At 37.6% G+C, this 27,035-nt stretch overlaps 1 protein-coding gene and 1 long non-coding RNA gene across 3 annotated transcripts in view; both read right to left on the bottom strand.

Annotated features, from left to right (window-relative positions):
* The window catches only part of Adss (adenylosuccinate synthetase), a 74,785-nt gene extending 58,799 nt beyond the window's left edge, over positions 1-15,986 (bottom strand). The window contains exon 1 of the mRNA XM_076808599.1: positions 15,695-15,986. Coding sequence (XP_076664714.1) covers positions 15,695-15,877 — 183 coding nt within the window. The 5' untranslated portion in view covers positions 15,878-15,986. The remainder of the gene's footprint in view (positions 1-15,694) is intronic.
* LOC143367067 (uncharacterized) overlaps positions 1-24,951 on the bottom strand; it is a 309,917-nt gene extending 284,966 nt beyond the window's left edge. The window contains exons 1-3 of one of the 2 annotated variants that reach the window (XR_013084890.1): positions 24,624-24,951; positions 24,408-24,456; positions 24,195-24,335 (exon numbers count right to left, since the gene is read on the bottom strand). This is a non-coding gene — a long non-coding RNA (uncharacterized LOC143367067). Of the gene's footprint in view, positions 1-24,194; positions 24,336-24,407; positions 24,457-24,623 lie in introns of those variants that run through there. The other variant, XR_013084891.1, reaches the window with a different exon arrangement.
* Positions 24,952-27,035: the final 2,084 nt, after the last annotated feature.

Raw genomic sequence — 27,035 nt, 5'->3', positions numbered from 1 at the left:
TTTGTGATCATGAAATTCTTATAAAGAATGCAGTAGAACACGAAATTACAACGGTATTAAGATGTTTAGAGTGTAATTACACAAGTACTACTATCAGTACAAATTGTGTGGTACATCTTGCACTGCCCAAGATGTTAACAAAAAAAATCATTTGAATTTCAAGATATAATAAAACACAATTTCGCAGGATGGAAAAATCTGAAAGATTCTTGCCCTAATTGTGATAATTCAAACACAATGAAGAAAATTGATATAACTGCTTCCAAACAAATTCTTATTGCAAAATTACATTTGTTCGATCACGATAGTAGTGGAACAACGAAAGTGGAAAATTTCTACATCAAAGCAATACCTACTACTAAAATAGAAATGGTAGATCACTGTTATAAACTTAAGGCAGCGATTTTCCACCACGGTAAAAGTATTGCCGATGGTCATTATACGAGTATGGTAGGGGTAAGGACACAATCTGGGTATCTATTGATGATTTACGAGTAGAAAAACAAGCTTGGCCACGAAATGCTAAAAATTCATACATATTTTTCTTCGAAACGTGTTAATTGTGGTTGTTATTACAGTTCAATATTAAATACGTCAGCGCCATAAGCTGCTTCGCGCATTATGTACTGCACACAAAGTACTACACATACATATAGATCGGCAATGTAGTGCACATAGTTTCTTTCCGTAGCTGTTAAACTTAGTAGAATTTGTCCTTAATCAAAAAATAAGTAACGTACACTCGCCGAGCTGCTTTGCGCTATTCCGAGTACCTAAGCTTTACTGGCTGCAAACGCGCCTTATCTTCCAACATCACTCGATAGGCTGCAGTGTGCCGTAAACACGTGGATGTGTGACGAAGATAGATCAGAATTTATAATTTATTGGGATTTCCTTACTTTTTCCTTATATATTTAGTACCCGTGACAGTGATGAATTTGTAAAACAAAAGATGTTGAAATTAAGAATCCCCATAAAAAACTTTTAAAAAGTAAAAAAATTACGCCAAGTACATGAATTATCTTTGTAAAAAGAATTGAGATCCCCATAAAAAACTTCAAAAAAGTAAAAAAATTACGCCAAGTACGTGAAATCAAATAAATCACAAAAAATAGAAGATAATAATAATTACAAAATAAAAAAAAGATGTGAAATCAAAATGAGCCGCAAGTACATAAAGGTGCTTTCCAACTGCGCTTAAGATGACAGAACTACATATACACAGCTAAAATGCTGTGTTCATAGCTTCCATTACTCATATCGCGGACATTTTAATGAACCCATCTAAAAGAATCAAAAGTAATGATATACAAAAATTACGTCAATTATAACAATGGCTATTTCTACAAAGAAAAAAAAGTATTAAATAATATTAAGCAGATATATTTTTATACAAATAAATATTTTAATACGAATAAATATATTATTGAAAATACTTGGCGCTGTGCTCCGAATTGGTGTTGCTCAACTGAATAAATATGTTTTAATTGCATTAATCTTTCTCTCTCTTTCGTGTGCGTGCGTTCGTAATGTGTATATGTGTGTGTGTGCATATACTACGTATGATATTAGAATTAAATATTAAATATATGTAGAATAAATCTGACTGCGTTTCTAGTATGTATATGTACATTATGTATTTTAGATTGTAAGGGAATTATTGTAAATTATTAATACTAAGACAATTAGCGTTTCTTCGGTTTCGCAGCGCCAAGTATTTTGAATAATATATTTATTCGTATTAAAATATTTATTTGTATAAAAATATATCTGCTTAATATTATTTAATACCTTTTTTCTTTGTAGAAATAGCCATTGTTATAATTGGCGCAATTTTTGTATATCATTAATTTTGATTCTTTTAGATGGGTTCATTAAAATGTCCGCGATATGAGTAATGGAAGCTATGAACACAGCATTTTAGCTGTGTATATGTAGTTGTGTCATCTTAAGCGCAGTTGGAAAGCACCTTTATGTACTTCCGGCTCAATTTGATTTCACATCTTTTTTTTATTTTGTAATTATTATTATCTTCTATTTTTTGTGATTTATTTGATTTCACGTACTTGGCGTAATTTTTTTTACTTTTTCGAAGTTTTTTTATGGGGTCAACAATTATAGAAAGGGAAGTATTTTAGAGAATCTTAATAATGTAAAAATTTATTGGACTTCCACAATTTTACATCACATTCGGAGAAGGGAAGTCTAATAATTCTGTGAATGCAAGAATATCTACTAAAAATACCTAATTAATGATGTACTTAAGGAATGAAATCGATTCAAATCATTTTCGCAATGAAAATAGCGTTTTTCTTTTAGCAGTACAGTATTTCCTCGTTAGCGGCTCGCTGGTCGGGACCGGCGTTGAGCCCGTATCGTGAACAGAGCCCTAATTCAATCTAGCCCCAACCAACTACCGATCATATTTTTATGTGAATATCTCCAAAACTAAAGCCGAGCGGCGCATAGTGGGGCGGTTCGACACTTAAGTAGGCGTTCACTTCATTTTTCCACATATTTCATCATTTATTGATTATGATCTAAGATTACAGGTAATATATTGTATAATAAATACAATAATCTTTTTTTTTCTCGTCGCTCTTTTTAACAATGGGACTCTTGATGTTGATTTCCATATATGCATATGGATCGGAGTTTATTAATAAATTATTTAGAACATCTTGATTTATCATTTTTCGGCTGCTCTTTTTGCTTATAATTCGCAGTAGTTTTTGAAATCTTTATTTTGGGCTTACTGGACTTCCCCTGTTAAATACTCTAAAAAAAATTTCAGATTTCCATTTCTAGAAAATTATCAGCTTTTTACATTGGAATAGTTTTATTTAGTCTTTCCCTTGTAATGAAAAATATAAATACTTATATTCTATTGCCAAATTAAGATTTTTTGTTACCATTTTCGTATTTTTCTAAATTAAAATAATTGTTCGTAAATTCAAACATACCCCTCATAATTCTGGATAGATTCAATTTCACAAACTTCATTTATTTATATCCGTCCGCATCCGATTCTTTGAAAAATTGGTATTTTTTGCACAAAAGCAGATGCAATAGGACGGAGCGATACTATAAAGGCGAAAATTTAAATCTGGATTTTCAGTTGTCCTGGGTGCGGGATAGTTGTCTTTTGATTAACCAAACACAACTGTAAAAAAAATTTCGAAAAATATTCATGTCTGCTAGTTCCTTTTTCACCAAAAAAATGATTCTATGATTATATGATCATTTTTAGGAGAAAACGGAACTAGCAGACATGAATATTTTTTCCAATCTTTTTTACAGTTGTGTTTGGTTAATGAAAAGAAAACTATTCCGCACCCAGGCCAACTGAAAATTCAAATTTAAATTTCCCGCTCCGCCTTAAGGTGCAAGTCAGAAAAAAGTATACTGTTTTGCTTCAATGTTTTATTTTCAATAATAATGGTGCAAAATGAATGTTTTTAACTTGAAAATACTCTAATTGAGTAATGTTAAAATATAATAATAATAAGTAATATAGATGCGTTTCATTGTGGTAGCTAAGTGTGCTGATCGATTAGATTCGCGTTCTTAGTATTGGAATAATAAAGACGCAGGCTACATTTCTTGTACTTAATTACTCACAATCATTCGGATATAAGGAGCGCTACATTAGGAAGGTTGAAAACAGAATATAACCTCAAAGCAAAGGTAGGAGATAAAGTGGTCGAAAAGGCGAAATGGACAAAACGACAAGCGAAAGTAAAACCAGCTCTTGAAGACGACCTCTAAAAAGCACAACGATATCCATAACAGCAGCAGAAGACAGCTAGCAAATGACAATTAAGGGGTCATGCTCAGTCAGGAGGCCGAAAAAAAAGGGTGGTGTTTGGAAATTTTTTACCCAAAAGCTATAACACATTTCTCAAAAAATCTTTTTTCCTTTCAAGGATTGCATCTAGTACCGTGCATCGTAATTTTTTCATTCAAAAATATTTATCAATAACTGAGTTATTGTCTATCACTCGAAGGTTCTCTAAAAAAAAAGGCTTCTGCGGTGACCACTGTTGCTCGGAAGTCGATCATATAAAATAAAAAATTCAAAAGAATTTACTTATTATATTATATTATCTAGTATTTGAATGGACCATAACTTAGTCATTGATAAATATGTTTAAATAAAAAAATTACGATGCACGGTACTAGATGCAATCCTTGAAAGGAAAAAAGATTTTTTGAGAAATGTGTTATAGCTTTGGAGTAAAAAATTTCCAAAGACCACCCTTTTTCGGCCTCCTGACTGAGCACGACCCCTTAACCTCAAAAAGGAAAGAAACAGAAGCCAATAGTGGAAATGATACAGACGGAAGTATAACATCACTATTAAGCAGAATGATGGACAAAATGGACTCTATGACCGAGGAAATCCAAACAGTGAGAGAAGAAATTAAGGAAACAAGGAAGGAACACACCGAGGTAATTAATCTAATCAAAGAGGTAGCAGCAATAAAGGAGGAAATGGAACGGAAAGAGTCAAGATGGGCAAAGTAGAAGAAAAGCTTGGAAGAAAGGATTAAATCTCTAGAAACAATAGAAGAGGGAAGAAGAAGAAGAAAGAAGGTGTAACGTCATTATCAAAGGCCTAAATATACAATAAAAAACGGAGGAAGTAGAAAACTTCATGGGGGGAGAAACTACACGTGGAGGCCAAAATAGAATATACTCATGAAATAAGAACAGGGAGTGAATAATTGGAGTGAAATTGGTAGATTGAGAGAACAAGCAAAAAGTTAAAGGAAATAAAAAGCTATTGAAGGCAGAAAAGATATTCATAGATGATGAATTAACACATGAACAACTTGCGATACAAAGAGAACTGAATAAATTTGCAATGTCGCAAAAAGACCTAGGAAATCAGGTCAAAATAGGTTACAGGAAAGTGTACATTCACAATGAAATGTGGACATGGAAAGACGGCGTAGGAATAGAGAAAAAACAATTATTTCGTCAAGAAAAAACATACGAGTAAAGAAAAACGGAAAGGAGAAAGACAAACAGAGATTCTGTTTTGGAATGTTCGTGACATAGCAAATCTAAATAAGTGCAGAAGACTTCCAAAAACATGTCATAGGAAGTACAGTAATATGCTTGAGGGGAGGTGGTTCCGGTCTAGAGCCCCAAAAATAGGTGATCTTTAAGAATTAATTAAAGGAAAACCACTACATATAATTTAATGGGACTTTTGGCATTGTATTAAGGATGTCTTATATTATAGAAATATATTTTTTGTTTTATAATTAATCATTACAAACGGCACTGGGGAGTCGTTAAAGTCAAGGCGTCAAAAAATTGATCAAAATCAGTGGGACCTGTATCCCCAAAAGTTATTATCCGATTCGACTGAAACTTTTTTATTTTGAAGAATATACTTCTGGCTAGAGGGAAACCAGAAAAAATGCAAAATGACATTTTTAAGAAAATAACGACACTTGAAGTTTGAAATCACTTTTTCCCTATATTTTTCGTCCTTTCAACGCTCTTTGAAAATTATAAATTTTCAATTTTTTGTATTTTTTCTGGTTTCCCTCCTAGCCAGAAGTATATTCTTCAAAATAAAAAAAGTTTCAGTCGAATCGGATAATAGCTTTTGGAGATACAGGTCCCACCGTTTTGAGAACACTGTTTCGAGAAAAACGCGTTCAAAGTTTTATGTGAATGCCGAGTGGCCGGGTGTTACCCATGCATTTGCGGCTACTCAAATGCCTATAACTTCGGGAATATTACGAATTTCAACAAATCCTTTTAAACAAGTATTCCTAAAAGGTTGAACATTCGAAAACTGAAATAAAAAAAAAATCGACTTTTAGACCGGAACCTCCCCTTAAGTGAGACTTTCCAGACAGAAGAAATAATTAAAGACCAACGTCCTTGAAGGAATACAAATACATAGTGAGTAAGGCAATTAAAAATAGGTCAGTAGGTAGAGCTAGCGGATGCTTATGCATAATGTATAGACCAGACTTAGTTCATAAAATAGAGATAATATCAAAAACTGAATCATGGATCTGCATAGAAGTCAGAGTGGTCAAGGAAACTAAAGAGAAAACAGCCACTCCGATAATTGTCGGAGAGGACTTTAATGCGAGGATAGTGATTGGAAACCAGGTAGAAGAGGAAATCACGGAGAAATCTGAATTAACCCTCTTCAGGAAATCAAAAGATAATTGTACGAGCAAAGCAGGGAGAATTTTATGCGAAATCATGGACGATGCTGGATTAATTGTACTGAACGGCAGGACCAAATCAGACAACGACGGGCAATACACGTACATCGATACGAAAGGACTCGCCGCAATAGATTTGGCATGGATAGATATAAATATGATACAGGAAATTGAAGACTTTGAAACCATAGAGATGGGAACATCGGATCACCTACCAATAAAGATCAAGCTAAAAAATATGGGAAGAACGACAAACGAAGAAGAGGAAGAAGAGCCAGGGCCAAAGACAATAAATAAGCTAGTATGGGACAATAACAAACGCGAGGATTAGCAGAAAGCAATAGAAGAGCAGCTAGCAGAGATAAACCCACATCTGAAAATCATAACAGTAATAAAAAATGCAGCAAACGCGCTGGGAATGTCAACAGTCAGGAAAATCAATAGACCAAAAAATACAATAAACAAACCCTGGCGCAATCTAGAATGCAGCAAAGCCAGAAAGGAAATGAAGGAAACAGCTAAAACATTTAGAAAAAATGGAGGGGCCCAAGAGAAGAATATCTCGAAACGAGGAAAAATTACAGAACAATCATAAGCAGAACCAAAACAGAATACTACCGGAACCACAAACGAAAAAGATTCAGCAACCTTTTGGAAACTGGTGAAGAAATTAAACTGCAGAACAATACCAGAATGTAAGATAGATGTAAAGGAATGGCAGGTATACTTCCAAGATGTGTGCAAAGAAAACGCAGGTCTTATATTGTACCTCATGGATGCGGTATCCATATCTAGATCAGGATATACAACTTATAGAAGTAAACGCAATACTAAAAAAAAATAAAATCGAAGAAAGCCCCAGGACCGGACGGCATAACCAACGAATTTCTTAAATACTCGCCATATAATATGAGAGGAGAGCTACTATGTCTTATGAACCCCACCTTACACACAGGTGAAATCCCACCGTGCTGGGCGAGCGCCAACACGATAATGCTACACAAAAAAGGAAATAAGCTGGACCCGAATAATTATAGAGGAATTACATTGGCTAACACTACCGCTAAAATATTTACAACGATACTGGCCAGAAGACTGAACACATGGTGTGCAAAACTGTGATATTCTCCCAGAGGGTCAGGCAGGATTTCGAAGAGATAGATCGTGTGAGGATAATATTTTTGTACTACGAACAAAAATTGCGGAGTCACTAAGGCGTCCAAAAGGGAAGTTATACATAGTATTTGTCGACTTTAAGAAAGCGTTCGATTCGATCTGGCACTCAATCCCCTGGGATAAACTACGCAGGGCAGGCCTAAGCTCACAACTAATAAGAGCGATAAATAACCTATACCAACAAGCAAACACGCAAGTAGATGTAAATAACACTGAGTTTACAGATAGCATAAGATTAAATAAAGGCGTGCTACAAGGCGACAGTCTAAGCCCAACACTGTTCTCACTTATGATACATGATATAGCCACATATTTCGAGGAAAAGGGACGCAAAAAAATAATGAAAGAAATGGAACTCCTCCTGTTTGCGGACGATCTTACAGTCACAGCAAATAACCTGTTCGCACGACACACGCGTGAAAAATATCGGAATTTTTCTTTCGAGGTTGTAAGGCCCGATTCACCTGGAGGTACGCGCGTAGCCGGGCGATCTATCACCCGCTAAATTAATATTGGGTGACTGTTTCGGTGTTTAAATGTAGATTCTGATCCGTACGATGGTCAGAGAAGTTTTGCTCCGTTCGTGCTGATGGTACGATCGCTGATCCGATCAAGACACCGTGCTAGTCGCGAGCTCATTGACTTCTGCTTAGTCCACCTTTTCGCTGTCAAAGGTGGACAAGACTTCGGAATTTTGGGAGGTGCCAAAATTCCTAATTGGCCCAGCTTTCCTTGAAGAGGAGGAACCTTCCCTCTGCGATTTAGGTGGTGGAGGAGGAACTTCTCCCTCTTGGTGACGTAGCGCGGGAAAAACCGAAAATCTGGCTACCAAACCTCGGTAGGTTGATCGGCCGGAGCGTCTCGCTAGGGTCGCGGTTTATGACCGTATTGTCCCGCGAGTCAGCGATGGTCGACGGTATGTGCCGGTTCGAAGTTGCCATATGCCACCCGCTGACACAGCAATTAACGGATTTTCTCAGAGCGAAAACGGTCGAGGTGTCCAAAACAATAGCACGATGTCGATTGCCGTCTATTAGACTTCTGGCAGACAAATGTTCCCCAAGACTTCGAAGGTAAGCAATTGCCTAGTAATAAAGGATCGCTGAATTTCTGCCTCGCTCTGAGCTCCCCTTTGTTCCCGTAAGACGGAACATAACCCAATTGAGGAATACTTAAAGGAATGTAAGTATTTAGGAGTATCATTTGCCGAATCCGGTACATTCCACACAGCGGCGAAGCACTTTATCACCAAGGCAAAAGAAGCACTAGGTACAATATGGAAACCACTCATAATCACTAGATCTAACAGATGGGAACCAGCGCAAAAGCTGTTTGACGCAGTCGTGAAGTTGCCGAAATTTGAATTGCGACATGTGCGTTTCCTGAGAGAAACTCTGTCTTCAAAGAGAGGTTCGTAAGCTTGATATTTCTAAGAGAACATATAAGGGAACTGTAATGTAAACATTGTTAAATCATATTGGATTCAAATTCGAACATAATGAAGAAAGTCAATATAACTGCTTCCAAACAAATTCTTATTGAAAAATTACATTTGTTCGATCACGATGGTAGTAGAACAACAAAAGTGGAAAATTTATACATCAAAGCAATACCTACTACTAAAATACAAATGGTAGATCACTGTTATAAACTTAAGGGGACTAGGCAGTCGAAAAATCGATTTTTTATTGCATTTTCCGAAAGTACTATCTTTTTTTAATATAATGCCGCTTGCTTTATAGTAAAATTCGCAAAATTGCAGATTTGGCAGCTAAAAACATCAAGCGGCAACCTATAGCGTCGCCTTTGCCCAGAAACTTTAAATGCGTTTTTCTCGAATATTTTTTTCTTTTCATTTTTTCCTGATTGCGAGCGAATTGAGGTTCAAATCGACTTGGAAAAAATTACAGGCTATGTATAACATGTGCCATTTCGGGGCAAACCTCTTATAGTCCGTAAAAATTCGAGATTTTCATAAAAAAAATTGAGAAGTCACCGAATTTTTTTAACCCAGACCATCATTGTTTGTGCGCAACAAAAATCCGGTGCCTTCTTAATTTTTTTATGAAAATCTCGTATTTTTACGGACACTATAAGAGGTTTGCCCCGAAGTGGCACATGTTTTACACATCCCGTAATTTTTTCCAAGTCGATCTGAACCTCAATTTGTTCGCAATCAGGAAAAAAATGAAGGGTAACAAATATTCGAGGAAAACGCGTTTAAAGTTTCTGGGTAAAGGCGACGCTATAGGTTGCCGCTTGACGTTTTTAGCTGCCAAATCTACAATTTTGCGAATTTCACTATAAACCAAGCGGCATTTTATTCAAAAAGGATAGTACTTTCGGAAAATGCAATCAACAAATCGATTTTTCGACTGCCTAGTCCCCTTAAGGGGTTACCTACCGTCAGGAGGTAGAAAAAGAATCGATTCTTTGGGAATTTATTTCAGAAAGTACATGCAAATTTTTATGCAATGGTTTTTATATTCAAATGAGGGACACTTTAACAGGTTATTATATTATGTTTTGGTATAAAAATATTTAGTTATTGCAAAATTACAACTGATTTCCCAGAAGCTGTTTTTAGACCGGTGACCACGATTTCTCCAAAACCGCTACACCAATTTTTCTGAAACTGTAGGTTTCTTCTAGGTATTCAGATCTAGTCTTTAATCAAAGCATTTGTTTTTCCAATGCATAGTTTTTGTTTTATGGATGAAAAATGAGTGTTTTTTCTAAGAAAATCGATCATTTCACTTTAAACATCTGCTATTTTGTCCCAGATTAATATTTTATAGAACGGAACGATTAAAGACTAGATAAACTATTGTACTAACTATATCTTCTTCGTTTTTTATTTAAGATAACCCAGTTCCGAATAATGTTGGTCACCGCAAAACATGTTTCTAAAAACAGCTTCCGGGAAATCAGCTGTAATTGTGCAATAACTAAATATTTGTATACCAAAACGTAATATAATAACCTGTTAAAGTGTCCCTCATCTGAATACAAAAGCCACTGCATAAAAATATGCATGTACTTTCTGAAATAAATTCCCAAAGATTCATTTCTTTTTCTACCTCCTGATGGTAGGTAACCCCTTAAGGTAGCGATTTTCCACCACGGTAAAAGTATTGCCGATGGTCATTACGCGAGTATGGTAAGGGGTAAGGGCACAACGTGGGTATCCGTTGATGATTTACGAGTAGAAAAACAAGCTTGGCCACGAAAGGCTAAAAACGCATACATATTTTTCTTCGAAAGGAGTTAATTGTGATTGTTATTACACTTCAATGTTAAGTACGTTCAGCGCCATAAGCTGCTTCGCGCACCATGTATTGTACACAAAGTACTATACATATAGATCGGCAATGCGGTACACATAGTTTCTTTTCGTAGTTGTTAAACTTACGTTGAATTTATCCTTAATTCTGTCCCGTGATAATTTGTAAGTTATAATATTAAAAATTATCTGCAGTCATTCCCTATGCAAATTATCTTTGTATAAAGAAGTGAGATCCCCATAAAAAAAACTTCAGAAAAGTAAAAAATATACGTCAAGTACATGAAAAAGTCGAGGACGGAAAAAAGTATTATCAAATGCATCATAAAAAATAGAAGATAATAATATAAAATTAAAAATTATCTGTAGTCATTCCCTATGCAAATTATCTTCGTAAAAAGAAGTGAGATCCCCATAAAAAAAACTTCAAAAAAGTAAAATATTACGCCAAGTACACGAAATCAAATAAATCACAAAAAATAGAAGATAATGATAATTACAAAATAAAAACAAGATGTGAAATCAAAAGTGAAGTCAGAGTTTTAAATTGACAAATTATCTGAAAGCCCGCAAGAGGGAAGGTATGGGTATCGATGATCTGAGAATACCTTGTCTCGTCACGCCAAGTATTTGACTGTAAGCACCTTTATGTACTTGCAGCTCATTTTGATTTCACATCATTTGTTTATTTTGTAATTATTATTATTTTCTATTTTTTGTAATTTATTTGATTTCATGTACTTGGCGTAATTTTTTTACTTTGGAGGATACTGCACGCAAAAGTTCCACTGGATAAGCGAAATAATACAATCGATTTTTTTCAAAAGTTTACAGTCAGCATTCCAAAATATTAGTAGAGATTATATTGAAAATTTAATAAACAGTAATCTACCACGTTTGAAAGCAATAATTCAAGCAAAAAGCGGCAATACCAAGTATTAATTTTATTATGTATTTTATTTATTACGCATTTTATTGTGTCCACTTATACTTTTGTCCCTCTACAATTTGCTGACCTATTCAGTATACACAATTTACTAATACAGAAATGTAAATATTAATTTCAATTATTTACTAAATAATGTATGTACCATAAGCATGTATAATACATAAATGTAAGCTTATAACAATAGTACTAGTTTGACTAAACTTCATTGATAACCATATCCACTAGCTGTCCACTTACTTTTGTCCCCGACTGTATATATTTCTAGGAGGATCTTTAGACAACACATTTCTAAATGAAAGTCTTCAATTTTTTTACAAGGTAAAACATGATACAGTAAACACTCCTATAATGCGGTACTCACATAATGCGGTTTCCATATAAATTGGAACAAAAATTGCGTCAGTCCTCCTACCTATCACGTGGTACTTTAATAATGCGGTTTTCATATGACGCAGTTCGAATAAATATGATTTGATGTGAACTTACCTCTGGGAAACCTTTTCACCGAAAATTTATATGGATCGAAAGCACGTATCAAATAACATGCAAAAATAACAATTTTGAGTTTAGGGAATCTATTCGTTGAAAAATTATGAGGCGAAAAATTTGCAAAATTTTGACATATTTTCTATGTCTTTCAACAAAATTTTGACATACAGTGGCTCACAGCCGTAATCGTACACTCTTTAAAATCGCACTTTTTTAAAATTAATCCAAACTACTTGAGTTTTTTTTAGAAGCTAGAAGGATTAGTTTCCTAAGTGACGTGATTCGTCGTTTTGAAAAAAATGCACTTGGTCGGAATAGCAAAAAGAAAAAAAAATAGAAAAGGTCGTTTTTTAAACTTTTTTTTTTATGAGCCTATAACGAAAATTCAAAAAACCTGTTTCTAGATTTAAGTAAGTTATATACGTGCCTAAAATTTCATGAAAATCGGTTGACGTTGCTCTAAGCTATAAACGCTTAAAGATAAGAATAAGGTCAAGAATCGCGGAAATTTCCAAAATCAGCGATTCTCGACCTTATTCTGCGATTTTTAAGCGCTTATAGCTCAGAGCAACGTTAACCGATTTTCATGAATTTTTAGACACGTATATAACTTACTTCAATCTACAAACGGTTTTTTTTTAATTTTCATTACAGGCTCACAAAAAAAAAGTTGTAAAAACGACCTTTATTATTTTCTTTTTTTTTTGCTACTCCGGTCAATTGCATTTTTTTTCAAAACCATGAAACATGTCACTTAGCAAACTAATCCTTGTAGCTTCTCAAAAAAACTCAAGTGATTTGGATTAATTTTAAAAATGTTATGCGATTTTAAAGAGTGTATAAGAGTAGCCATAATCGGCTGTGAGCCACTGTAAGTATTTTCTAGTTTCTTTGTTTTTCGAAACGGTTACATTGAGGGATTTCGACAGCATAAAATACTTAGGCTAAAAAAGAAATAAAGTAATTACATATATTTAAAACTAGCTGTACCCGGCCACGTGTTGCTTTAACTCTATTTTTCAAAAAAGCATGTTTTTACCTGCCACAGGTGTGACATCTATATAACAGTAGGTATATAAAAAACACGCGTGTATTCGAATGTAAAGTTGTGTAAAAATCTCATAGGAATCGGTGAAGAACTTTCGGAGATTTAAGATTTTGAACAAACATTTACATTTTTATTTATATACCTAGATGGTAACGTGGAACTTGTGTTCTTTACCACAGTCTGAAGGAAGTGCTCTATTATGGTTGCGGGAGCAAGGGCTCTGAGAATTAGTAAGAATTGTGGTGTTCATCACAAACCGATGAAGTCACTTGAAACAGGTCAGCACGGTGCTGGACGTTTTATTTGTGTAAGAGGGAAAACCAAATGTCCTCAGTTTGCTGGAACTGTAGATTCTTTCTTTGAAGATGTTCAATTACCTAATGACAAAGCGATAAAGTATATTGTGCGCATTCCACTTTCTAATTTGTCCAGGGTATTAATCAGGGCCGGCGCGAGGATGGTTGGCGCCCTTATGCAAGAAAATATTTGGCACCCTCAAATTTTTCCACCGCTTTTCTATTTAATATGTTTTTCCTTTACGGAGTACAATATAAAAAAGAATTACGTTTACATTTTGTTTATGTGGGAGTTGGATTCTTTTATTACTAAGCGTGCGATATATGTCAGTAGTTTTTTTAGCGCCCCCTTTAGCTGGTGTCCTTATACGGCGCATAACTTGCATAATGGATTTCACCGGCCCTGGTATTAGTATTGGTTGGGGCTAGATTAGTGTGGAGGTGCATAAAGCGTGGTAGCGAACCCATGTCAGTTTGGGCCTACGTTGTATAGTACTGGTTGAAAAAAAAGTATCCTTTCGAATTAAAGCATAATAGTTGGTCGCATTAGGGGTCAGAATATGCGTAAAAATTTCACAGTCCCTTTTACTTAATAACTTTTTACTGAACAGATTCCTAAACTCAAAATTGTTACTTTTGGATGTTGTTTGATACGTGCTTCCGATAAAGAGAAGGTATATCAAGAGGCGACACTCTGACGAAGAAACCAGTTTTAGAGAGAGACAAAATCCATAACCAATTTAAATGTCCATGCAGTAGTCGGAAAGGGACGGGATTAACAACAGACGATAGTAAGATGAAGATCTACAGCTGCCTTATACAACCAATTTAAAGGGGCAAGCAAACGAAGAACTTCAAAGACACCGCTCGGAGTGCTGCCTCTTGGTATACCTTCTCTTTGCTTTCGATCCATATAAATTTTCGGTGAAGAAAAAGGTTTCCCAGAGGAAAAGTTTACCCACGATTTGTACTATGTAATTCTGAGTTTCTTATAACCCAGTTTCCATGTAACTTCGTAGGAATGAATCGCGTTATTGGAGGGTTGACTGTATTAACAAGTGTATGTAACAAAGGTAAATAAACATGCTGAGATACAGAGGGGAAGCCAGAAATAAGAATTGCTATATAGATTATATATATATGTTTCAGCTTCAACATAAATAACGCAAAGAAATACATAGTTATTCGTACAAAAATAAATGAATGATATTAATACATATTAAAGGTATTATTATAGATAGATATATGTATGTACTAGTTGAAGAATTTCATCGGATAATATTGTCAATTAGGGATGGGATCAAGTTCAATATGTACTCATGAATCCGAATCAATTCCAATACAAAAGTTTCGCTTCACGGGATTCAAATACTACTCATAAGAGCTGGCGTTTCATTCTATATACTTCAAGAGTACTTGGGTTATAGAAGCCGGTTTGGAACCTCAGAAAAAGTACAGGAAGAGTTCAAGAATGTACTTCTAAGTTCTTCGACGTGTGAAAGAATCGAATCTCGCAAAAGTAGTGTTCGAACCCTGGAAGACAAAAATCTACATAGCTGGGAATTGCCAATATCGTACCTCTTAAGATATTTTTCGTTGTATTTCGTATTTGGTACTAGATTGAACACAAGTTAATATTGGATATTGTAGCTTGATGTTTCAGGTATAGTTTTTAATTAAAAGGTTTGAATCTATAAATAGTCAGGGTTCGATTATACTTGCAAGTACCGCTGACGTTTCTCAAAGTTCTTATAGAGAGTTCAAACCTTTCTCGTCAAGGTTCGAGTCTACTTGAAAGTAGTTTTTTTATTTCCGAAGTACTCGTGAACTGTTCGAAACTGTACAGTCAGATTCGAACCTACTTCCAATTTACTTGATCCCGTCACTAATTGTCATAAAAATTGTTTCGATAAAATACAAACTTAAACGACCAAATCGAAACAACTGAAATGAGAATCTTTAATTCGCGAAAGCGAAGTATTAAAATAGAAGTATAAATAATCACGTGACGAAGAATGTGTAAGAGGGAGTACTGAGCGGGAGAGAAAAAATTGGTGGGGGGGATGTGCCTTTCTATATTCCGGAAAAAAATAGCAAAGTAAACAGGATCATGTTAGTATCATCGAACTAATTACAGCAGATCCATATAACAACCCTTCGAATAAAAAGTTCATTTTAAATTAAAACTAAATAAGCGCATGCAATGTTCTGCTGAAAAAAGGCAGAAGAAAATGAAAAAAATGGCAGACTAACCTGACACCTGCAGACGACGTCAGCATCCATTGCAAGCATGTCCACGACCTTGCCTTTACCTTCGTCGCCCCATTGTGCTCCAAGAACAACAGTAACTTTCGCCGAACCACTTGATAAACGTTGTTTTTTTCTTGGAGATGCGAGAACGCCCTCCCCATTTGCCTGTTGGACGGAACGCTGCATCTTCAAATACACTATTCGTAGGTTTTTTTTCGAGCAATTGAACAAACTGCGCACGCACGTACGAGTCAAGGATTGCTACGCAACTGCTCAACATAGACTGGTGCAACTGCCTTTTCTTTCTCAATCGAATGAAGGGACATCTAGTATGGAAACAGTAAAGGTTGCGCAAGTAGGTGAATATATGAATCATGGACATAAGAATATAGGGACGGAGTAATAGTTGCGGCTATTGGCGAGGGTAGGGAGGCAGCATCTGGGGAGCGGGGAACACGGTCACGTGTTCGCATAGTGTTACTCTTGTGCCGCGTTGGTGATTGGTTCTATCCTAAATGCGCGAAATTTCAAAATGAAACCTTTAGTTTGTTTGCAATTAGAAATGTACGATAGAATATTTTCAGCAAAACAGAGAAGCAAAGCGTTTTATTTATAAATCAACATACTGAAATGTTAATGGTGATTGAGATGTCAGAATGAAATGGTTAAAAGTTTGATCTATAGATATGAAAAATCTGTATTGATTTTGTTTGATTTTTTGTTTTGCAATCTCGCAGTAAGGTTTGCAATATTATTATTTGATAAGATCTTTAAATAAATAAAACATGATTATTTAGAAATACATATAACTACAACGTTATCTTTCACTTTTCTGCACTTAAGGCGGTAGACACGGGTAATGCAGCGCGCTGTATACCGACACAATTTGGCCCGAAACATGGATTTGGTAAAATACGTTTTTCGTCCTTATATGAGCAGTTTTTTGGCTGAGTGAGGTCTCCTTCGAAAGAGAAAGGTTCAATGCAGCGTGTTCTGGTCATGGTTCGACGAGATTGTGTTGATATCTAATAATATAAGTGTCCAAAGTAGAGCACAAGTCGACAAAATACACCCGGTGAATCCAAGTATTTTTAGGTCACTAATAGAGTTTTGTGACTCAAACGATAACCAGAGCGCGCTGCATTGAATCTTCGATCGTCAGAAAAAAGCGACTGTCGATTAGTCATTGAGCTATAAGATTACCTGGAGAGAGAACAGAGCAATGGCGGCCGGTCCAAGAAAGAGGGAAGTAACGGGTGAACTTATCTCTGTCTTACAACAGGCTATGGATGTATAGTGCATGTGAGTGAAGTTATCTGCGAACACAAAATACATACATAACACAGATAGTACAGATAGAGAGGGATAATAGGAAGAAGAAGGATAGGTTCACTCGTTATCTTCAATTTCCCTCGGACCGCTGTCGCCTCTACTTCTTCCCACTGCTGTTCTCTCTCCAGGTATTCTTGCGAGTAGTACACATCGTAAGTACCTTCACGCTTACTGCCCCTGTCTTTTTCACTAAGTATATGTGCCGGTTATTATAAAAGTGGTCTAAGTCCAAATTTTTCGTTTGTTACATTTCACTTATTTTTTACCTATTATATCAGCCTGATACATAATAAACGCAAAAGTTCAATTTTTTTTTTGTTTTTAATATCAACTGACGCCACTTTTATAATAACTGACACACTTCTACATTTTACTTTCAACCCCATTCCGTATTTATACATATTCCGGGTGAAGTTTCATTACCGTCGTAGTATTGTTGTAATGTTTTGTGCAAAATCTATTGTGTCGACTGTGATTGTTTGAGTGCCCGCGGGTTTCTTACGTTCAGAGATTCTTGTATTCATCCTCGCCCAGAATAAGAAATTTATGTTATAATTTACCCGCAAAATGTCTAGAAAAGGTATATACTTTCGGGTGCAATATAGGCTTCCTTTAGTTGAAACTGAAGACAAGTGATAAAAATTATACAGTGTCTAAACATCAGAAGTGGAAAAATCGAAAAATTTTAAATTACAAATGTTGGACATTTGAAAATACAGATATTTTGAAACTTGATAACCTCATAATTACAAATTTTGGAAGTCTTTGAATTTCAACGCTTTTGAACTTGGAAATTCCAACATTTAGAAATCTAATGATTCTCCTCCTACGCTAAATCTTGGCTAAAGAAAGCCTATATTGTACGCAAAAGTACCAAATTGATAAACGTGCAGTCTTCTACTGCACTTTCAAATCCATTTTAATTACGTTCAATAGTTTCACTGTTTCTCCGACTTGTTTTTAAATGTCTGGCCAAGAAAATAAACAAGGAGAGAGGGAACGGACTCCGGAACCGAGTCAGTCCCGACGACGGAGTCCGTCCCGAAGTCGGGCATCAAACAGCTGCCGAACTCCACCGTCGGGACGGAGTTCCCGGGAAATTGCAGTCTTGTATAGGGAACTGGTCCTCAAGTACAAGAAGGAGGTATGTAGATACGTAGGCGTTCACACGCAAAACGATCATACTACATTTATACATTTTTTACATTCTCATGAAAGTGTGAAAACATCTAAACATTATTGCAGTAATTAACATAAGATTTATATTTATTTTACATATTACAGAACAGCGAGCTCAACAAAGAGGCAGTGGAGGAAGAGGCGGGAGGGGCCGTGTATTTTTTTTATTTTAATAATTTGTGATAAAAACATTTCAATAAATTTATTTGAATATTAACAAATTTACGAAGAATATGCTGTTGTAAATTTAATCTTTATCATCGCCATTTATCAGTCGTTACCATTATAATTATCATTGTCAGAAATTGGTCACGATTCCCAAAAGGCAAGGCGATTGGCTAGCATAATTGCTTTCAATTTCTTAATTAACTTTTTTTTTCTTTCTGCTCAAATTTTCCTATTTTACAATATAGGTATTTGCTGAGTGAAATTAGAATAAGTCACATCTGTTATTTTAAGTTGTTTTATTTTTTTTTAACCCTGTCTGCAATTTAAATATTATCTAAGAACTATTTAACTTAGGAGATAGGACCGCAAAGAATTACACAAATAAACCAGGGAGTCAACTGTTTGGAGACTTTTCCTTGTTATATGTTTTAAACAATAGTCGGAAGAATAAAAAAGAAAAATAATACGAGCAATAATTGCTGTAACTTTCACATACACAAAATATGATATCAGTAAATCAATATTGTCCGTATTAGTAAAAAAGTTCCAATCTCTCTTTTTTTTATTTTAAATAATGTGGCCAAATAATTATAACATAAATTCGACAGCGATTTCAAGTGATGTATGCTTCACGGTAAAAACATTAATTTAGTAAATGTATACAGTTCCCAGCAGTTCCTAGTCAATGTATGCCTAAAATGCATATAACCTAACCTACAATAGTCCGAAAATGCACACATTGACTGCATCACGCTTTTACTGTAGCACATGTACCCAGATAACCCTTCAGTTTTACTATGATTCCATGTTGGCAGTCCTCCCGAGTAGGCGCGATCTCGTATCCACTACCTGAACTAAATTTGTCACATGACTTGCTCTGTATCATTGTAAAAATGGCGGGACTCGTATTTGGGAATGCAGTCACGAGAATATGTTTTTCGTCCTTATATGAGCAGATTTTGGGCTGGGTGACGACTCATTTGAAGGAGGAAGAGGAAGAAAACTCTTTTAGTGACCTAAAAATACTTGGATTCTGCGGGTGTATTTTGATATCAACACAATCTCGTTGAACCACGACCAGAGCGCGCTGCATTAAACCTTCCTCTTTCGAAGGAGACCTTACTAAGTCCTAAAACGTCGACAATCTAAGGTCGTGTTCAGATATATTGGCCGGTGAATTTCGTGAGGGGTATTCTCCCATCACACCGCTTGCCTGCCTCGGTGCTCCTTTTCTCTACGTTCTCACTCTCTCTCGGGCTAGGCCTGCTCGTCGCGCGGTAGGGATTCGGTGCCCGTGAGGTATGCAACACGCAGCGAAGCATCCCCACCACTTTCTCGTTTCTTCCTTGCTCTCGTTCCATCTCGCTCTCGCCTTCGCAGAACAAGAGCAAGTCAGAAGTGGTGGGGATAGCGCCATGCTCCTGACATGTGGGCCAAACCAAGTTGTTAACGTAGAAATATATACATCAGAATAGGTGTGCGTTAGGTCCGAAAAAATTCAGGAGTTTTATTGGTCAGAACATTGATTCTTTCTCGATAGCTTCATCTCGTATTGGGCTACGCATATCTTCGTAACGCACACAACTACTACGCTAAGAATAAACAACAGCCACACACCTTCGTTCAGGCGGAGCCGAGCAGCGTTCCCGTTACCCCATCATACCCTTCGGGAGCCCAGCAACTTCAACTGCCAATCCACGATCGTCAGGTGATAGTGGCTGATTTCTCCTCGCGCGCTGCTCGCGAAACCGAACTCACCGGCCAATATATGTGAACACGACCTTAGTTTCCGGCGACGCTGGTTGGCCGTAGTTGGCTTCGCGTTGGGGCCACTTGGCTGGCTTGGCGCTGGCGTCAACACACGCACACATTACCACCACTCCTGTAGATGTCCCCCCACCAAAAACAAATGCAGCCGAAGAACTTCCTTAAGGGGGCCGTCTCCGCGGGCCTTTGAATGTGTGAGTACGCTCACACAAGCTAGGAAAAGCGTGCACGTATACGCGTGTAGTAAGCAAATCGTAAATTACAACTTTCGTCCTGGAATCGGCCCGAAGGAAGTTTTTGCGGGTACAGTTGCCTTCAGTAGACATCTGTGCAGGGTGGTCTGGTGCGTTTGAACGCTAATAAGCACCCCACTTTGAAATAATAATGAATTTATGACTCGAAAACTGTCCGAATGAAGCTTCAAGGCTTCTCCGTTGGTGGCGCTAATGGTGCACTGCAGCCATGTAGCACCAGCGTGACGTGTAGGCAGGGCCGACGCGAGGTTAGCTGGCGCCCTTGTGCAAAAAAATTTTTGTTGTCCCCAATTTTTTGCACTTGTTTTCTACTTAATATGTTTAAAAGAATTACATTTATATTTAGTTTATGTGAGGTGTTAGATTCCTTTATTATTAAGCGTACGATCTAGTTTTTTTAGCGTACCATTCGGCTGGCGCCCTTGTGCGGCGCATGGTTCCAACGGGCCTGCGTATACGCGATGTAGTAAGCAAACCGTAAATTACAACTTTCGTCCTGGAATCGGCACGGTGGACGTTTTTGCGGGTTTAGTTGCCTTCGGTAGACTTTCGTGCAGGGTGGTCTGGTCCGTTTGAACGCTAATAAGCACCGTACGTTGAAATAATAATGAATTTATGAATCGTGTACTCAGGACAGCCCGAAAAATGACAGAATGAAGCTTCAAGGTTTCTCCGTCACCGGCGTTGATGGTATATTCGTACCTTGTACCATCAAAACCGGTGGAAGTCCAATCTAGCCGATAAATGTAGGAAAGACATAGTTGCCGAGACGTATCGAGAGTCGAATCGCGCTGTTGCCGCATTTCCCCTATCAATATTTTTCCATCAAGGAGGCTTGAATGAATCACGGCGAAGCAGTTGGAGAACAGAGATGGGCAAAGATAATATCTGGATAAAGTCAAATAAAAGATACTACAGTATTGTCTCATGGAACGAGAGCGAGCAAGAGGCACTGAAAGCGAGCGAGGGTGGTGCGAGATAGACGACGAGATGTTGTTTGTCTCGCTCCGTCTTTCGGACGCCTGACACTCGTTCCATCTCGCTTCCCCTATCAGCTAAAAAGAAGCGAGAAACGAACACTGAGAATTAGGGCTCTGCTCGCGATACGAGCTCAACGCCGCGCTGGTCCCGACCAGCGAGGATTTGGGCTGTTCGGCGGCGCACAGTGGGGCATTTGGGGTCGAAACACGGCACTAAGTCCTTTTACAAAAATATCGCTAAACTGCAAATTTTCTTTTACAGGTAGTTGATTGCAGGTATTGGATTGATTTATTGTAATGACTATAACTTGATTAGAAACAAAAAATATATAAAAAAATGTTCTGTTAAACGATTTCGTCAAAAAGGCACTAACAACTAAAAAATACTTCTAGTGTTGTGCTACAATTTCGATGGTGTTTTTCAACTTTAAATAAAAACGTGGTTCAGGATATTTCATAACAGAATATGAATCAATTTAGTATAGCCTCAAGTGTCGAAATGAATTTGTTGCGAGATATCCTGCTCCACGATTTTATGTGAAAATACACCATCGAAATTATAGTATAAGAAAATAAATATTTTTTAGTTTTTAATGCATTTTTCATAAAATCGTTTATTATAAATTGTTTAATATACTTTTTCTAGTTTTTAGTGTTTGTGGATTTACATTACTCTTATTGCTGTATGCAGTTTAACAGTTTGCTTGAAGAATGGTTGATTTATTGTTATGGGTTATTATTTCTTGGTGACTAGGTAATTTTTTCACCCACTCGGAGTTTTTTCATAATTTTGTATTGTCAACCAAACTACGCACCTCTGCAAAGTTTCGAGGGAATTGGATGGTTGGAAGTGGTTTAAAATTGAGTTTCCAGATTTGAATCAAACAAACAAACAAACAGAGGATCGTAGCTAAATAAAATCGTTTAATGGGACATTCCCAAATATCAGTATTGTTAGTACTGAACTCTGGTTTATATTGATAAATTTTTACAACCGTGGAATAACAATTCCGAAGAAAACCATGTACAAAACTATTATTGAAACAGACAATTCTTGTTGATATAAAAGATAATTTGATGTATAGTTAGATGAAAAAAAAGCGGCATATGTTTTTAGAAGAATTACAGCATTCATAAATTTCATTACGATCGGCATGTTACACTTCGGTGATGTACCTTATTCAAATTGTATGCTTTGAATTTGCACATTGATTATACAAAGTATTGCATCGTTCTATGTATAAATAAATACTAAATTAGTATTGTTTCATTGACATGTTTCCTAACTTCACTACTCAACCTCTCTATCTTTCAATAGTGCTATCCTCCTTTACGTTCAGCAAGGCTCTGATGCTAGACGCAGGAATTGGCGGGCTCCAGCTACAGCTGATGCACGAGGAAACACCTACAGCGGTGGTTATGTGTGCGTGACTGACGCACCGCAGTTCCCCACACATAACCACCGCTCCTGTCGATGTTCCCCCCTCCATCAGCGGTACATGGAGCCCGGCGATCGCTGCCTAGACGCAGCTCTCGTGCCGTATTCCTCCAAGCTTCTCAATAGAAGGAGCTGTGGCAACAGCGCGGCAGAGACGGAGACAACAGAACATGCGGCAACTATGCTGTCAAAAATTCGTCTACGTAGAGTACCGGTAGATGTCACCATTGTACAACTTCTTTTTACCGACCGCAGTAGTTTTATTAGGGTCCGTCTGTTTACAAGGGCGCTTCGATCGATTCGGACCATAACAAAAAGGAGACGGCCCCCTTATGGCTCGTATAGACCGGGCAACAATCGCCGGCAATTTTGTCGCTGGAGTCGTTGGCGAGTCGGTGGGATAACCGACTTGTCTCCGGCGATATTTATTCGGTGACTTGTGTCCGGCAACTTGTGTCTGGCGGCTCGTCAGATCGGTGACTTGTGTCCGGCAACTTGTGTCTGGCGGCTCGTCAGATCGGTGACTTGTGTCCGGCAACTTGTGTCGGCGGCTCCTCGCTTTAAAGGTTAAGGAGATACTAATAGACCGGGCTACAGTCGCCGAAAACATCGCCGACTCTGTGGAAACACACCACACATATGTATATATATAGTAGATGTATACGTTAAAAATTTACTATAGGATGTACTTCAATACTGTATAGTTAATTATCAATTTTTTCTTTTTTTCTTCAACACGCCCTGTATTGTTCTTAATCTGAACAATCTCACTAACTCGCTTTTGTATTAAAAATTCACGCTTACTAGGGGTGTCCACTTAAAAAAACATTGGATGTATTTTCGATTTACTGCATCGCAACTACGCATCGATGTTTTCTTAACGTCGAATACTTCTGCGTTTTGAATTAATTAACAGGCCATAACTAGTGAAATAAATTAAAAAAACGGACAGAAGAATTTAGAATCATACCCTGATAGCCATCTGCCTGCAGTCTGCCGGCAGATTGACAGCAGGGTCTGCCAGGAGAGCGCAGGACCTGCCGGCAGCTGCGATGCAGCCTACGTCCGCATTCAGCTACGGTTCTGCCGGCAGGGTCTGCTTGTCAGGGTCTGCCGGCAGATCGACGGCAGATCGACGGCAGGTCCTGCTGCTCGCCTGACACATCCAACAGCGCCATCTGAAGGCCACAATTGCCAAAGAATTTCCTACGCGTGACGTCACATGGACCAACGTGCATCCCTACCCCACATGACCAACAAGCAGATTCTAAAGTTTATTAAATAATTAATTCTACTTATTTCGAAAAGTATTTATTCTTTCTTTAATAATATACAGGATCAGTGATTACAATTGTTACAAAATAATATAAGCGCATATAAATCCAAAGAGGGACTTTCAACATTTACATTTACAAATCCGCGTCCCGTAACCACTGGTACCTAGTAGGGGCGATATCAAGAAATTTCATTCAGTATTTTCGACTTCTTTTTTGTGTAGAATCATCATGTTCCGCGTTGTGTTAGCGCTGAAAACAAATACAATATTAGCATAAAATTAAACGTAACGTATGAATAAACAGAATACATGCGATACTTACTTCAGCTCCATCTCCACACAGTACACAGTCTAGGCGATCATACATGCTCCTGCGAACATTAAAATTTATAAGAAAATATGTCTTAAATTATTATCTACTAAACAAGACGCTGAACATTCGCACTTCGCGCATAACCCTACTTTTCTGTCTTCTAGATAATGCGAATCTCGATGTCCGCGACGTAGATAATTAGAAATTATTCAATTCCATAATTACGTTTGCCTTCTGGATACGACGAGATGCTTTGTCTGGATATTGATGGATGAAATTACTTGGAATATTCTTCGATTTTGCCGGCACTGACTGCCACCGCCAGTGACTGCCACCTCAGACCTCGAAAACTGGAAGTGGCACCCGTTGCCCGTTGTGCTTGAAGACGTACGCTCAAAGAATATTCTAAGTAATCTCATCCATCAATATTCAAACAAATCATTTCGGCGTATCCAGAAGGCAAACGTAATTATGGAATTGAATAATTTCTAATTATCTACGTCGCGGACATCGAGATTCGCATTATCTAGAAGACAGAAAAGTAGGGTTATGCGCGAAGTGCGAATGTTCAGCGTCTTGTTTAGTAGATAATAATTTAAGACATATTTTCTTATAAATTTTAATGTTCGCAGGAGCATGTATGATCGCCTAGACTGTGTACTGTGTGGAGATGGAGCTGAAGTAAGTATCGCATGTATTCTGTTTATTCATACGTTACGTTTAATTTTATGCTAATATTGTATTTGTTTTCAGCGCTAACACAACGCGGAACATGATGATTCTACACAAAAAAGAAGTCGAAAATACTGAATGAAATTTCCTGATATCGCCCCTACTAGGTACCAGTGGTTACGGGACTCGGATTTGTAAATGTAAATGTTGAAAGTCCCTCTTTGGATTTATATGCGCTTATATTATTTTGTAACAATTGTAATCACTGATCCTGTATATTATTAAAGAAAGAATAAATACTTTTCGAAATAAGTAGAATTAATTATTTAATAAAGTTTAGAATCTGCTTGTTGGTCATGTGGGGTAGGGATGCACGTTGGTCCATGTGACGTCACGCGTAGGAAATTCTTTGGCAATTGTGGCCTTCAGATGGCGCTGTTGGATGTGTCAGGCGAGCAGCAGGACCTGCCGTCGATCTGCCGTCGATCTGCCGGCAGACCCTGACAAGCAGACCCTGCCGGCAGAACCGTAGCTGAATGCGGACGTAGGCTGCATCGCAGCTGCCGGCAGGTCCTGCGCTCTCCTGGCAGACCCTGCTGTCAATCTGCCGGCAGACTGCAGGCAGATGGCTACCAGGGATAACAGTATTTTATTTAAATGTTCCAGTTTTCCTTTTGTAGGCGTAGTAAAAGTAATAGTTTGTTCAATCGTTTACCTTTTAGCAAAGAAATAGATTGGAGAGTAAACGATTGACCAAACTATTATTTTTGCACTGGAAAATTTAAATAAAATACTGTTATAGTAATGATAATGCATACATTTGAGTCTGAATTGTTCTTTCCATTTTTTTTTTGCTGCAATATCAAACATTGCATTGACCATAGGCACAGAGGATCAAATGAGTATTTTTTGCCAAGGTCGAGCAAAATCACGACATGATCTACCAGCAGCCTGGGTCATTGGTTTGATCAGCCTCTTCTGATGCATCGAATGAAATACATCGATGTATCGAATAAATTTTTACTTTTGTGATATATCGGATTGTTTCGATGTATCGAATAATAAACATCGAATATTTTGGATGCATCGATGTATATATAGCTTAACCCCGACAAGCGCCAATACACTTGAGGGAAGGACATAGGAACAAAAGGGATAGTCATCTGATTGCACGTAGCTCCGCGTGCGTCGACTTCCTCCCCGTGGCCCACCTTCTTTCGCACGGAATACGTCAACGCGTGTTTTTGTTTTGAAATTCGATCGCGTGTTTATACTCGAGAGATATGGGATGCATCTCGAATTTGCAGGGAGAACGGCGCAGGGTGGACCACGCGCAGTCAGCGGACTACCATTTTTCTTCCTGTGTCTCTCTCCGTGAGGAGTATTGATGTTGAATAATACTTTTTAATTGCTATATTTGGCACATTTAGGTAAAAACTGAAGGGGCTGATTTGTGTACCACATCTGGTTCCCGAATATTAATCAGGTTTATCGGCCAGAGTGTTTCCCCAGGGTCGCGGTTTATGACCGTATTGTCCCGCGAGTCAGCGGTTGACAACGGTACCTGCGCGTCCGAAGGCACGGCAGAGCCGCCCTTAGCACCGGGCAGAGGGGGCCCTTGTCCTGGGCCCCGCGCTTGGGGACTTAAAATGAAATGAATTAAGTATAATTGTCAAGGTATCAATTTTTCTAGAATAGATTTTCGTCAAGCGTAAGTGACGCATGAAGTAGAGACGTATGGTTATCTGTTTTCATTTAGGTGGTTTCAATAATATCGACTTTTGCCCCGGGACCCGCAAACTCTAAGGGCGGCTCTGTCGAACGGTCTTGGTCATAAGGTGCCGGACACAAGTCGCCGGATACCAGCCCGTCGGTACAAGTCGCTCGAGAAAAGTCGATGCATTTCAGCGAGTTGCCAGGCGACTCGCTGGAGTCGCTGGCGACAAAGTTGCCAGCGATTGTTGC

Source organism: Andrena cerasifolii, chromosome 3 (assembly GCF_050908995.1).
Source record: "Andrena cerasifolii isolate SP2316 chromosome 3, iyAndCera1_principal, whole genome shotgun sequence".
Taxonomy (NCBI): Eukaryota; Metazoa; Arthropoda; class Insecta; order Hymenoptera; family Andrenidae; genus Andrena; species Andrena cerasifolii.
Note: the sequence above shows the minus strand (reverse complement) of the source record. Positions and strands in the feature narration are given on the sequence as shown.